The 15,995-nt window shown below is 39.7% G+C and overlaps 1 protein-coding gene across 1 annotated transcript; it reads right to left on the reverse strand.

The window, feature by feature from the left end:
- Nucleotides 1-647: 647 nt before the first annotated feature.
- On the reverse strand, nucleotides 648-13,301 carry LOC139733573 (uncharacterized). The gene is made up of 3 exons (XM_071644383.1): nucleotides 13,163-13,301; nucleotides 6,134-6,353; nucleotides 648-1,189 (listed from the first exon to the last, which is right to left on the reverse strand). The coding sequence occupies exons 1-3, from the start codon at nucleotides 13,299-13,301 to the stop codon at nucleotides 853-855; spliced, it is 696 nt and encodes a 231-aa protein (XP_071500484.1). The 3' UTR covers nucleotides 648-852.
- Nucleotides 13,302-15,995: the final 2,694 nt, after the last annotated feature.

Consider the following 15,995-nt stretch of genomic DNA (forward strand, 5'->3'; position numbering starts at 1 on the left):
TGTCGCCCCAGCGATGATGTATGGATTGTTCGGTATAAACTAAAGTTTCCCTTTTAAAGCTTACCATTTTTGCAGAGTTGATGCAAATCATGGAGTAATTTGATGGAAAACATTTTCTTCTCTTTAAATCCATTTTAGTAAGAGGACATGTTGTCGGGATCTGTCAGCAAGCTACTTGAAGATCTGAGAGGCTGCAGAATCATGACATCCCAATGGAATGCTGCTTTTATCGTCTGTCTACTTTCCATAGGACTGCAACTGTTTTCCCACATTTTGTTTCACAACATGCATTCATAAATGATGGCCCACGCTATGTGGTAGGTTCTTTTAGGTAGCCTATTGTTTTGTAGGATTAGGGGCATAATACACTGTACACGCCATATCTCGGAGGGTTTTCATATTCACAAATTTCCTGTGCCGAGTGCTAGTTGCAAATTCAACAACACAAAAAATATCAACTCTGATCCAGACACGAATGCGAAGTGCACATTTCTCCATTCATTACTGAACTCCACAATCGCAAATTCAACCACTTGCCAAATTATCGGGAAGCCCCGATTTGCAAAAAGAAATTAATCGTTCTAAGTATTGTAAAACCAGAAACACTCGCGGCATGAAACATTCGTGAATTGGAGCTGAAGGCTTTTGTGCGGCATGAAACTTTCATGAATTGGCGATTGGCATTCAATACATTGTGTGTGAGACAACAACTTTCGCACGCATTTTACTTTCTAAAATCTTGGCTCCTTGTGAATTTGTGAAAGTTTGATGCACACAAAAATTTCTGGTTTTACATAATATGGAGCATACAGTATCTGTCTTGGTGAAGCACACTGGTATACCACACTTTTCTTACAGTCTTTCAGAATATAGTGGGGTAAGGAGAAGTAAGAGTTTGTTGTAAATAGAAAACAAACTTTGAACGTAAGACTCACCAAAGAACTCTCCTTCAGTCTCTCCCATGCTGCCCATGTTAGCAACGAGGAGATTGGTGAGGGCGTCAATCTCTGCCTCCGCTCCCGACTTGGCCGGCGCCGAGATGGGCTGGTCCGTGGGCTTGGGCACATGGTAGGACCAGTCCGGCCCCGTCGGGCCCGCTGGGGCTGGGGCTAGGGCTGGGGCCGGAGCAGGGGCAGGGGCTTGGGCCGGGGCCCGCGCTGAAGGTGCGGCGGCTAAGCTCGATGGTTGCCTGAGAGAGATTGGTAGAGACAAGCATTCTGAGTGTTAATATCACATCGATTAAAATGCCAGGTTGTGTCCAGTATATTGGTAACCCTCTCATTCCTAATACAATTACATGTACATTGTGAGACACAGATGCATATTTGATAGTCATTTAAAGGGGAAGTACAGTTTTGGTTGAGATGAGAATTAGGCTTTCAAATTTTTGCAAGATACCAAGAAAACACTTATGATATAGTACAGAGCCTACCGTTTTAAGAGGAATTCAAAGTTTATTTGATGAAAATCGGGTTTGGAATAACTGAAACATCCAAAAACAAAGTAAAACAAAGCGATCGTTACAAAGTGTGGGTCCCACACTTTACTAAAATTGTTCTTTTTTGGATATGTCAGCCATTTCAAAACCAATTTTTATCAAATAAACGTTGAATTCCTCATGAAATTGCATGCTATTTCATATTTCATATGAGATTTCTCATTATCTCATCTAAAAATATTATAAACCTGAAATTAGGTCTCAACCAGAACTGTACGATCCCTTTAAACAGTTATAGACCAACTAAGAAACACTGTAACATTGTGTCAGCCATAATGGGGGGGGGGGGGGGGGGGGGGACGCTTCCACAATAAGAAAGAAAAGTCATTCTACAGGTTATGCAATGTGTCAGGTGCATTGCTATGTCAGTGTATAAATAAACTACTTGTATTGCTAGCCCCTCCCCCACCCATTACGCCTGAAATAAACATCTAACATAAAACAGAACCAAAACGGAACAGATCTAATAGTCTACATTGTACTTCAATACTTCACAAAATGCTTCATACAGACTGTAGCTCATGTGCCAATGCCACACGTGTATGTATATGCTGCCACTACACAGCTTCGTGAGAAACAAACACAAACCTGAAAGCATTTGACACACGGCTTAATTAGAATGGCAGATACATGGCTACAGCTGCACATCTTGAGCTGTGGAGGCTGTCGGACATTTCTTTTCGGAACTTACCTCCTCCCTCGCTCCCTGTAATCCATTGAAATACTAGTAGGAGTGTGAAACTATCCCAAAGTGAGATAAAAAGATCTGACCACGTTTAGATCTCTATTTTCACTCTAGACCAGACACCGGAGTGCATCCACAACATCAATCTCTATCAGACTCCTCCACACCAATGCAGATGCGGCTCAGAGCTGGGCGGCCGACTGAATTGTTTGTGGGGATGGGCTGCTGGGGAGAAACGTGCAACCCGACCCATGCATTTAATACTGGACACAGGATGTGAGTAAGGGGAGGGTGGGTAAGTCCAGACTCCATCTCCCCCCCCCCCCCCCCCACTCCCCCCACATCTGGAATGAGATCTGTCGACGGTGCCCCATTCACATCAGCGGGGAAAAAAGGGCAATCTGAGGCGGCTCATCAGTTAATGACAGTGTCCCCGACATGAGTGAAGACATACCTATGATAGGACACATTGCCTGGAACCACTCCAATCACAGTATGGTGTTCTCATAAGACCCCTTTCACACTGGTGCAATAAGTCAAGCATTTACAGTTTTTGTACATGCCAGCCTTAAGGACTGAAACACTTGGCGACCGGACCTCCTATTTCATCAAGGCAGAATGAACTCACAGAGTATGCAGACAAATAAGACATAATGTCAGCACAACCTTCGGGATTTAATCTTGATTGAAGCATGTGTACATGTACATGTACATATGCACATTCATATCTTTCAAGTGGGAACGGGGTTCGGCATCAACTCGAATCTTTCTTGCTTTCAATCCAGGAGGAAGTTCATCTAAAATTATTCGGATCCATCATCCCGTTTCACTCACAGGATGTATCACTCGTCTATTTTGGTGCAGAATGAGCAGTACCAAGTATGTTATCGATCTGTTGACACAGATCAATTTTACAATTTAGGCCAGCAAGTGACAAAGATCGATGAAGCTTTAGGTGACATTCCTCTCCCATTCATATCAACTCCGATACACCGTAAAGTCAAATAAATTAAAATACTTGAATCTTTATCAAAATCACAGGAATTTTGTAGAATGCAAAGTTTAAAATGCATTCATGTGTGTAGAAATTACAGTCACAAACATTATCATCATATCACATTCACAACTTCCACATGGCTGTACGAAGAAATCTCACTAAAATCATGTTTTGGGTTGATAGTCTGGCAAATCATGACCCCCTTCCTTTTTAATTTGCTATTGCTACATTAAACTTCATCTTGACAATAATTTGATGTTAGTGATACAAACTAAATTCATGTCAATTTCAGCTTCAAAACAGAAACTTATTGAAAATTTGCACTCAGGTTAACGGGAGACTTCCCAACTGATAACATCATAACTTCTTTGGATTCAATCTTATATACTTTAAAGATAATATAAAGTTTTGGAACCTCAAAAGTTTCCCTGAATTTCCTTGTCTTAGTTTGTGTTTCAGGTTAAAGTACCTTTCATATAACTAACACTGTGAGACTTACTCGCCCCAAAGTGCTCTCATGTCTTTAATAGTAATCATGCAATTATGGTTTCGTACCAGAGCCGCTGCCGTTCGACGGCGAGGTAGTACACGTATTGTACGAAACCATTATTGCATGATAACTGCGACCAGCAGGATGCAGCCCCATACAAAACACGTGTACGCATAGCTAACTGCGACCAGCAGCCCCATATGCATAGCATAATGGGGCTTCGCATTGTAGCATTCAGGATCATGACAGATTTAGTATCACGGGTAAATATCAACTTAAAATCCAAAAATTTCTTCAATTTGAAGTCTTACCAATTAAGTTGAAGTATTCAAAACAGGCTTTGGGCAACGTTTGGTTCTGCCAATAGTCCCTTTCTGTTCAAATTGATGACGGAATGTGACTCGGTCGAGAGGACCTTGGGAGAGCTACATACACTGAATACTACGGCCAGCGCATGCGCACACATCACATGCGCACAAATTTCAAATCCATGAACGGATGAGATGTTTGTGCGCACATGCGCATGTGCTGGTCGTAGTATTCAGCTTAAAAGAACCATCTTTGTAATAAAATCTGTTTGTTCTCAACTATTCTGTTGGCTTCTGTTGTTTTTCTATGAAACTATATACAGCTGAAGTATTTCCCTCCGTAATGTAACGCCAATCAGTGGAACCACACACATACCACAACGAAGCAAAATCATTCAAATGTTTGGAAGCAACTATACTGACATCGCAAATACGTCAGAACTATCCATTAAAGGAAGTAGAGCATTTTCCTCCACTGCGACATATGACAAAACTTTTGATAGCCTAGTATAAAGATAGTACAGACTGATTACACACCATATGTTTTATCATCCAAAGTTTGCATATATCCTAAATGATAATGATGCCATTATTTTCACTTCAGATTTTTTTTTTCTTTTGCAATGATCTCAGAATTCCAAGAATCTGTGATGGGGCCAATCACCAACATGTTCTAAATTTTCCTTATGCCACTGAGCCACGATGGCTCGTAAATGACTGCTCATGTCCTGGGCCAAATAACCACCCACATAAACCTCGCAAACAGATGTAAACAAACAGCTTGCCCCAGGCATCATGCGAAGCAGATGTGACGTACGATGTTCAAACATTTTCCAGCAGCAACCGTGCACATTCGCGACGATGTTTATACTAAATCTTTCCTTGCTACCAATGAAGAAGGCAGCAACAATAAAGACAGAAAAGATGAGATATATACGCGTGTATGTATTAAATGTCTTTGGAAGTTGAAGCGTATTGCTGCTTCTGGAATATATAGTTGAAGCTGATTTTCAAGATCTGGGCTCCATGTCATAGAACGTTTCCATGATGATAGCAACTCTTTGCTACAATGGCAAGCGTCATGGTAATGACAAGAATCCTGCTTCCCGATTGGTTGTTGCAACAAAAAGTTGCCTTTTTTAGCAAGAATTGATATCCTTGAACATTTTTTGTGAAATAAGACCCCAGACTTTTTAACTTTGACAAACACTTTGCTTTAGTGTATCAAAGCAAACCTCCACATCACTCCATTAGGGTTAGCCTCCTTCTTTATCAACAACCACAAAATTTCAACACTTCATGTGAGACAACAGAATATTGTACATGGCTGTCCCAAAGTTACAAATACCACACTAACATACGGTAAGTCCAAACCTCTTGCATAGTTCATTACAGTGTCACAAATACCGAAGTGCATGGGTTCATGCTGGTCCAGACATGGGCAGTTCAAGGGTAAAGGGACATGATGCCACATTCCACATACGAAAATATGAAAGCATCACTACAGCCGCACTCACACGAACTGGAAAATAACAGTTTTTGAAAATCAATTTTTTTTTTTTGCAACGCAATGCAAAAACCGTTAATTCTTGTGAGTGGGCACCAAAAAATGTTGAACTCTTACGTTGCACATCATGATGCCGAAATCAGTCCCTGCTCAATTTTCTTTTTGAAATTCTCACAATAATTTATCCTGCGAGGTGCGTGTGAATGACATAGGACAGAGTCAAGTTTCTTAATCCCCATAATGCAACTGTCCGTGGCAGGTCCACACACTCGGAAACCGTTCACTTGCTTTAGGTATGGAAGCTCAGTCTTGAGATTCTTGAGATTCAAATGCTTCATCTGCAAGTGATTTTTCTTTCTCCTTTCATTTCGACTTGATTTCTCTTTTCATTCCGTGTACGGTCAAACAGAGCTTGCACTGTGCACCGGCACAGTGTTGTTGACATTGTTATGGATGTTCAATAGCACCACTGCCGTTTGAGTGTTTACAGTTATATGCGGCACGGAGAATTTGTCCTGCCCAGCATGTTCTTGAATACAGTGACAAATAATCTTGATTTTGGCATTTTGATTGAAGAACCAATAACTCCTGCGTGTGAATGCAGTTATTGACCCTTGACCCTTGACCCTTGACCCTAGGGAGACTGACCTGTAGGAGGGTTGTCTGTAGCCGGGCTGAACGGCAGGGTGGGGCTCGTTATACGTCTGCATGGTAGGGGGAGACTTGGGTGGGTAGCCGGACCCCATCCCCTGGGTGAGCTCTGGGGGAGGGGGAGGGAGTGGGGCGTCATCTCCGTAGGGTTGGTCAGGCGATGGGGGTGGGGGCAGATCATCATTCTTGTATGGTGCAGGGGCATAGGACTGGAGACCTGCGAGAGACATAAAGAAGTCTTAAATAGTGACCACTAGAATCAAATCAAATACATCCCATCCAATGACTGCTAGTGTTACAACAATTGGGTATGCTTTGCACTATACAGGAACAATGTTACACAAAGTAGACGTCTACAATATTAGGAGAAATGTGCTTCACTAACCGATTTACATGGACAATGAACCCTGATAAATGATGCTGAACACAGAGAGAGCTCATATGATGCTACTCTTTGTAAATACAGTGTGTGTCTGACAGAAAACTGCTAAAATACCATTAATCTTATCATAAATTTCCTATTCATCAAAAAACCCTGTACATACACTGTTGTACATCCACTTCCAGACCAAAAAAATATCTCTTCTGTACAGGGTATCACTTAAATTCCGCTTTCTAATCCACTATCTTCATTAACACCAATATATATACTTTCAGCCATTTGAATGCATATATCTGTACATTAAACATTCTGTTGTTCTCTAACCATACACCAGTTCTTCTCTATCCCTTTTTTTTTTTCTCCATCTTTCTCACTCTCTCTTTTATTTTGACGGACAGACTCACAAACTCTTTAACAGACAGACAGAGATACACTCACAAATTCTTTCCCTCCCTCTCTCTCTTAAAGTTATTATTTACCATTTGCGGATGAAACGAAAACCTAGGTAGCTTTAGTGCTTCAAAATAGTTCTAAAATGTGAGTTAGGGATAGAAACAACCAATGTAAAACTTTGAATCAGTATAATCAATGTTAAGTATTGTTAAATACACAAAATGTGAACAATAGTTATAATGAGAATGTTTCCGGACTAAACCGTCTACAGTTATGGTTTAATGAGAAAAATACTGGTATCTTCTAGGCTTTATTGTAAAAATGTTTCTTATGGTAGGATGTTTTGTGATTCAAGAGACCTACACATATGCATCAAACGTGATATCCTGAACATTTTTGGAATCACTGTTCCCAAAGGTACAAGACCTTTAATATTTCATATATTAATGTACATAAACCACAGGAAAAACAAGTGTGGCACTTGAAGGAATGTTGAACTTGCAATATATCATGTACTCGTGCAATGTAACCCTGTACATCCTTTTCTTCTTCTTGACTGTGTATATTAAAAGAATCTCTTTACCATACAACGGGCAAGGACAGACAAGATTGAAAAATCTTGTCCTTGCTGTCTGGATGTCTTGGCTCACATCCCCAACAATGTTCCTAACAGCCTGGGGGTACGACCAATGACATTCGGCGACTCTCATCACACGATCAAGTTTCACATTCTTTGGTGGATGGAACAAAGGCGGTGTCGGGTGTTTGGGAAAACTGGGCACAAGTCTGGCAAGAGGAGGCCCATCATTCTTTCAAACAAAAATAGTGACAAGGGAAAATGAGCGAGTATACAGGATAAAATAGAAGATGAGGAAGATTTTTATTTCCATTTATTAAATTCCTCGTCATTTTCTGCAATCCTACATTATAATTATGCTCACTTAGAACTGGAAATCAACTCCCAAGATTGTCATTAACTTTGAGACACAAGAAAATGAAATTCTGCATTAAACATGAGGGCAGAAACCAGATTTCTCATCATTTTTTTAAGAGAGGTTTGAGCACTAGGAATGCAGGTGATGCCAACCCTAGCATTCATACATCAGTACTTAAGGAAAATGTTTTAGCCCCTGCAGCATGGGGAATCAAGGGTGTCCCGATTCATTCCCTGCCCACCTGTGTACATTCGAAACCCACGAATAGCACCTATCAGCCAATATGTGCATCTAAGCTTACGCTCATCGGTAACAGTCAACTCCGATCGAAATTCTTCCGCTGTGCGCGTACCTACACAGAGTTCAGTGATAAAGCTATACATTATTCGTTACGGGGAGTCTCAAATATATCCGAGCCAGGCCAGGATTCCCCCACTCCGTGGTATCCCCTCACTACTGTGACTTTAAGGACAGGAGAGTCTGGTTTGCTTCCGTGGTGGAAATGCTTTCCATGCTTGTCAAACTCTTTCGCTTTGCTCGCAGCACATGATGTGACGTTATTCATTATTAGGTGATCCGAGTATCCTTCGGATCACCTTCTGTATCTGTACGGATTCTTTCTTCTTCTTTGTTTCTTTATTTCTCCGCAAAAGTTGTGCAGAGGTTAGCTCAGAAAGTCCGCTGCCTATCAATTTCAAAATTATACCATGTATGCATCATGTCCCAAAGACGACAAATCTAATGTATCATTGTGATCAGTGGACCGTGACGTCACTATGACGTCATTATATGAAAACACATTCTCAATCATATCTCATTAATGGAATGAAATTTTTCAATGAAATTTACGTCACATATATTTCAAATTATGCGCATTCTACTCATGTTCTCAAAATTCATATTTTCTCTTAAAACGTGCGCGTACGCGCGCGTTGAAATATTTGTATGCTCCAATCGAGCTCAAAATTTTTTTGCACACGTTTCAGACCATTTGGAGCATTTTTTGAAAAATTGAAAAAATCGGACGGACGCGTACGCGCGCGCGCATATGCGCACGCACAGCTCATGTGCAATTGAAATTTCCAGTTTTTTCACTTTGATCGGATGTCTGAAATGTTAAGGAATATTTATACCAAGTTTCAAATCAATCCGACTCAATATGACGTCATACGGGCCCGTCAAAGTTGAAATTCCGCGCGCGCGTCAATGGCGATATACAGTGCAACTATGCCAAAAAACTGCCAATTTTAAATCCGATTTTACTCGTCAGGATGGACGGTGACCCCCCATTTTCTGTACATATTTTGAAAGCTGATGAGTTGTACATGTCATTTATGGGGTGGCAATGCTGACAAAATGATTAAAAGATATCAAATTTCTTAATAAAGTAAAAAAAGTAAATTTTCAAAATGACGTCATCAAATTTCAAGTTCATTCGAGCATATCTCACTAGTCCTTTGTCAATTTTCACCCAGATTTCAGTATGATGTAGATTATTTAATGTTCTTTCAAACATAAAATTACAATATTTTGATTGGATAACGGTATCACCTCGTAAAAATGGATTAAAAGTAATCTTGTCAAATTTGACCAGTTTACGTGTTATCTCTATGGGAGTGCAGTTTTTCTGGAAATGAAAATTGACATGACTATCTTTATCGAGCACTAGCTCACTTAAGCTTCGGTAAATTTCTCCCAGATTTTAATATGTTGTAGCTGAGACTTTACGCTACCGTAAGTGTGCCCTTTGTTTTTTCATACGATGTCAGAATCACGTCAAAAAATTGGGTTAAAATTCAGGCTTATCTTCGATGTATTGAGATATTTCTTTCTTTCTGCAACTTTCTTTGCAATAACTCAAGAAAAACGGCCTCTATCACTTCTATATTTTGCACATGTTTAGTTCATGTCACGTGAATTATTTCATAAAATAACAACTACTTGATCGGACACCATCTTGGGTATGTAAATTAGGGTCAAAGGTCATAAGTGTTTCACCCTGTATCTTAGTGAATACATGTCTTATCTTTCCCATATTTTGCATACGCAAAGACCATGTTACAAGGATCATTTCACAAAATAACCACTTTTTACTCAGATGCCATCTTGTCTGTACAAATTGAGGTCAAAGGTCATATGTACTTCTTTTTGTATCTTCGTTATGACGTGTTATCTCTATGGGAGGGAATTTTCTTTAATGTGAAAATTGACATGATTGTCTTTATCGAGCACTAGCTCACTTACCCTTCGGTGAATTTCTCCCAGATTTTAATATGTTGTAGCTGAGACTTTGCGCTATCGTTTTGTTTCCTTTGTTTTTTCATACGATGTCGGGATGACGATAAAAAATTGGTTGAAATTAAAGCTTATCTTCTATGTATTGAGATATTTCTTTCTTTCTGCAACTTTCTTTGCAATAACTCAAGAAAAACACGCCCTATCACCCCCATATTTTGCACATGTTTAGTTCATGTTTCGTACATTATTTCATAAAATAACAACTACTAGATCGGACAACATCTTGGGTATGTAAATTAGGGTCAAAGGTCATAAATGTTTCATCTTGTATCTTAGTGAATACCTGTCCTATCTTTCCCATATTTTTCACACGTATAGACGATGTCGCGAGAATCATTTCACAAAATAACCACTATTTCATCAGATGCATTCTTGGGAGTGCAAAGGTGGGTCAAAGGTCATATGTATTCATTGCTGTATCTTCGTTATTCAGTGTATACAGAATTTGGTACCAAAGATGGCAGATATGACTCCCTTTTCTAAATGAGAATGCAAACATCACACGGCCAATGTCTCTAAACAGAGATGAAACTTGTATGGTCATGCCTATTGCGATCAGGACTCGAATCATTGATAAAAAAAATCGGATCACCTTAATTTGTCAGTGATGACAAATTACAATCTCTAGTTTGTAATCCAATCTATTCCTTTGTTCCCTCTCGTGGGGGGGGGGGGGGGGGGGGTTAAAGTCAAGGGGCGGGGGTGAGATGCTATGGTACATTATAGGAGAAATGGAAGGGGGATGACATGGGAAGGAAAACAAGAGAGGGAAAGAGATGGGAGAAGAATGGAAAAGGGGGAATGAAGACTGAGGGAAGGTGAAAGAGGGGGAGGGGAACAAGGAGGGAAGGATGGGGAAGGAGCATTGGGGGACGGGAAGATGGAGAGGGAGGATGGGGGAGGGAAGGGGTAGGGAAGAAAACATACATATGGGAGAAGATGGGAGGGAAGAGAGGGGGAGGGGCAAGATGGGAGGAGAATAGGGAGAGTATGGGAAAGGATAAAGGAAAAAGACAAAGAAGAAGATAACAGAAGGGAGTTGGGTTGCTGGCAAAAGAGAAAGATAAATGGGAAGAGTACACGCAGGAAGAAATGGAGGGGAGAGAAGAATAAAGTTCAGTACATTGGAACATCAAAGAAGGTAAAAGGAGATGAACAGACGAGGTCTGAGACAGGAACTGGTACAAACAAATAACACAATAAGACTGAAAGGGATAACATAGTTTTGGTTGAGATGGGACTTCAGGTTTACAACTCTTTGGTGAGATAATGAGAAACCTCTAATAGAATGTGAGAGAGCATACAATTCTAGGAGGAATTAAAAGTACATTTGATGAAAATTGTTTTTGAAATGGCAGAGATATCCAAAACAAGCCATACTAATAAAAGAAGGGACCCACCTTTTATTAGGATCACTTTGTTTTACTTTGTTTTTGAATATCACAACCATTTCAAAACCGATTTTCATCAAATAAACTTTGAATTCCTTTAGAATCGTATGCTCTTTAATATTACAAATAAGGGATTAATAATTATCTCTCAAAATGCTAAAGCCTGAGTTCCCATCTCAGCCAAAACTATATCATCCCTTTAAGGTGAACTTGTCCTTTTAAAGAGGAAGGGGAGATGATGAACCAGGGCCCCATTCCATAAAGGATGTTAGGATGGCAATTCTTGTTGGAATGACAAATTCCAATGGCAACAGTCAATCAGAAAGCTGGATTCTTGTCGTTACTATGACAATTGCCATTCTAGCAAGAGTTGCTATCATATCAACTTTTATGAAATGGGACCCAGTATAGGAAGAGAAAGATGGTGAGCTGAGAGAAGAGAGGGACCAATGAGGGAGGGGAATGGGGGGCAGTATTTGCCCCTGTCTTTACACCTCTGGCTGATGCATTGTCCCACTCCTCACCCCAAACTATGACAGCAGTGTATCGGGTTACGGGGCACAATGGTAAACTATAACCTCACAGCACGCCTCGGTATGTTGTTCTTGCGTGCTAATGGTTTCTCAACAAACAAGGGAGCCAACATTCACCTACAAACACATTGTGTTGTACCCAATGCACGCACTGTAAGTAACTCATACATACACTGTATATTGCACCACTAGCACGGAAATACCAAGGTTTTCACTACTGGGTTATTCCAAAAGTAAATGAATATTGGCTCTCGATGACGCATATACCATCTTTTCATTATCAGAGCTGAAAGGAATGAAAGGAGATGGATGTGAATAAGAACATGATGCAGTATAGAAGAAGAAAGAAGAAGAAAATGAGGAAGAAGTAAAAGTCGTAGATTTTTGGCAGTGGTAGGCAGTAGTCACATGATCTGACCAGTCTAAGTTGTGTTTATCAACTCACTGCTGGCGCATAATGAAGGTTTCCACACAATTTTCACTTTCAGGGAGTTTTGGGGCAATTGATAAACGCAAAGCTGTTTTGATTATGGGGTTAGAAACGTCAAAAAAACTGCCATCTCAAATGTGTTGGAGCCAGAAATGCATTTCTGTGGGGATGATAAATGCTAAGTCGTTTTGAAATGCATTTATAGCTGGGATCTGCCCATGCCAATCACTGCCAACTACACGTCTCCACTCCTCAGGTCAAACTGCGCGATGGAGCTGTACAGTGACAAGGCCTCCCTCTCGAATCACGACAGAGATGATAAACACAACAAGTCGAGAAACATAATCCAAAAAGGCCTTTGCAAAAGTGTTTTGATAGTGGGTATCAAACATGGGAAAGATGATAAACACAGCCATGGTTAATTCAAGTTGGATCTATCTCCCTGGCTTTGGCCTCTGCTGGTGTGAATGGTATAATCTGGATGTCCAATAACTTTTCAATCAGCATGCACAAGGCTTATTAATTTGCCTGACATAAATCAAGAAATAAATCTAAAGAGCCAAAATGCAAATTTGGGAATAAACAATCCACTGGACCATGAAATATTCACCGCCACAAACACTGGGCAACAAGACTGCAGACCTTCTGTGCAAAACTTGCCCACGAGGGACGACGAATTCATTCCACGGTTCGGCGAGCTTATCACGCCTCATCGCGCAATCCCTGTCGTATCCAATCATCACGCTGCTTTGATTCTCGCCGAGTGCCCAGGCAGGAGGGGGTAAATTGGTTGATGAGGACATGCTACTGGGATGCAGCGCACTCTCTCTTCCTATCATTTCCCCTTTCTACCTGCAATACAAAATACACCTGCACACTTGATTTTACATGACCTTGTACTAAATGTCCTCAAAACTTCACTATAGGAACAGGGTACAAATTGTAGCCATGGATCCATTGTAGACTAGATTAAGTCATCTAGGATCATGTTTTGCAGCTCTGGACCTTCAGTAAAAACATCACACTACGACTCTGACTACCGGTACCACTACTGATGATGACTACATCAAAGAATAAAACAAGAATAAAAGATATTATTCATTTGAGGACGAGTTCTGAGTATACTCTGGCAAGTGTCTGAGATGGGAAATGCAATGTTGTAGCAAAATCAGCCCGTCTTCAATGGGTTAATTAATAGTGGCATAACAATAACAATAAGAATAATGATACTTATAATAACATAGAGAACAAATGGAATTACAATAAAACAAAAGCTTCATTACCAACAGCACCATCATAACTCTGACAATTTCCTAACCAGAACACCTCATGTACATAGTCAGTGAATTTGTGTTTTGGGAAGATATTAACTTCTACCACATCTAATCATTGTCATTCACCTTACCTGTCGTGTAATGTTTGAAAAATTCACCCAGTGAAAAATGAAAGAGCATACCCTGTGAGTTGCATGTGTTTATGTTACTTTTTTTTCTTTGTAGTGAGAAGCTGGTATACTGTAAAACGAGGAATTTTTGCGTGCATTTTAATTTCGCGAATTTCGCGAGCGCCGAAATTCGCGAAATTAAAATGCACACGAAAGTTTTTGTCTACACTACATGCATTGAACGCCAGTGGCAATTCGCGAAAATTTCATGCCACAAAAAAGGCTGTCGGCTCCAATTCGCGAAAATTTCATGCCACGAATATATCACGTTTTACAGTAGTTCCCTCTACTATTCAATTTTTACCCTCCACTTCTGCCCTCTTTCTTTTTTCTTATTCTGAGGGGTACACTAGGTACGCAATTCACTTCTTTGTTTACATGACATGTATACATTGACATTGTCGTGTTCTAATCCCTTGGTGGTCTACTGTCCTCTTTCACACTTTTATTTTTCTTTTCAAGAAGGAGCTAGGGGATAGGGGTAGTTGCTGGGAATATTTCCCTAGTAATGACTTTGCCATATATGAGATTAATGAACTTCACTGCCCAAGGAGATCTTAATTGGCTTTCCTGGTAAGCGCTGAAATCTCATGGCTACAGACGTCAGGTGTGAATGATCCTAGTTCTTCAGATACACACCAGCATGAAAAATATATGGCACTTTCACACTGAAGATATGAATAATTTCTTTTGACAGCATCATGATTATTATCTTAATTGCATTCATCCTTTACCCGATTCTTAATTTCGAAATTATTTCTTTCTCTCATATTAATTATGCAATCATTTGGGAGGGAAAATGGGGACACAAAGACAAATATTTGACTTTTGGAGACTGCAGTGGGTATGGGGATAACTAATATGACCCCATTACCCCATCATTATCACCGATAAATATGATCAATAAAAAAATATCACACAACTATTAATACAATTATACCTACAGTGTATATCATTTAAATCAAGGTTATCGATATTGATGATAATGATGATTATGATGATGATGATGATGGTGAGTGGTCATCTTACAATTGTACCATCTTCTAATCATATCATAATTGTTATCTATGTTACTACTGATAACATTACAAAAATGATCATTTTTCTCTCTAACAAAAGTTCTTTAACAAAAATGTTACAAAGATCATTTTTCACAGAAATATAATTATTACCCCTACCTTACCCCTCCATTCCACCACGCTAAGCGCTATAATGGTATTTAGCCAATATACCAGATGGCTGGGAAAGGGGTTGGGGGGGGTGGGGGGAGGTGGAAGAGAAAATGCCCAAGTCAAGAGACACATGATTTGAATGTACCGGTATTTGCCTAGAGGCTGGGTATGTTTGAAATGTCGCTCCTGATCACAGGTTACAGCAGTAAAACAGACAAGAAAACCTCCCAGTGGAGAAGAGTTAAGCCTCAGTACATGACTGTAGACAGACTAGGATGGAATGCCTCTTTCCTTCAGTCATTACTGGTTTTTTTTCTCTCCCTCTTTTCTGATGGGTAAGCCCCACCTCCCCACCCCCCCTCCCCGTGCCCCAAGTCCCTCCAGTTTCCACAAGATTTGATCAGTAATCCTAGCCTGTCTACAGTAGTGTAATACTAGTACTGGTATTATCATTTATTATCATCATCACTATCATTATCATAACAATAGGAGCATCTTATGATTATAACAATATGAGATCATACTATTATTATCATTATCATTATTATCATCATTATTATTATTATTATTATTATTATTATTATTATTATTATTATTATTATTATTATTATCATTATTATTATCATTATTATTATTATTATTATTGCTATTATTATTATTATTACTACTACTACTACTACTACTACTACTATTACTATTGGTACTATTAATACTATTATTGTCATCATCATCATCATCTTCATCATCATCTTCATTACTAACAATACTACTCTCAAGCACAAATATTGTAAAACATGATATATTCGCAGCATGAAATTTTCGTGAATTGGAGCCGATGGCCTTTTTCGCGGCATGAAATTTTCACGAATTGCCACTGGCAT

Source organism: Diadema antillarum, unplaced genomic scaffold, assembly GCF_040938485.1.
Source record: "Diadema antillarum isolate AM-2024a unplaced genomic scaffold, OU_Dant_1.0 seq00000483_RagTag, whole genome shotgun sequence".
NCBI classification, from domain to species: domain Eukaryota; kingdom Metazoa; phylum Echinodermata; class Echinoidea; order Diadematoida; family Diadematidae; genus Diadema; species Diadema antillarum.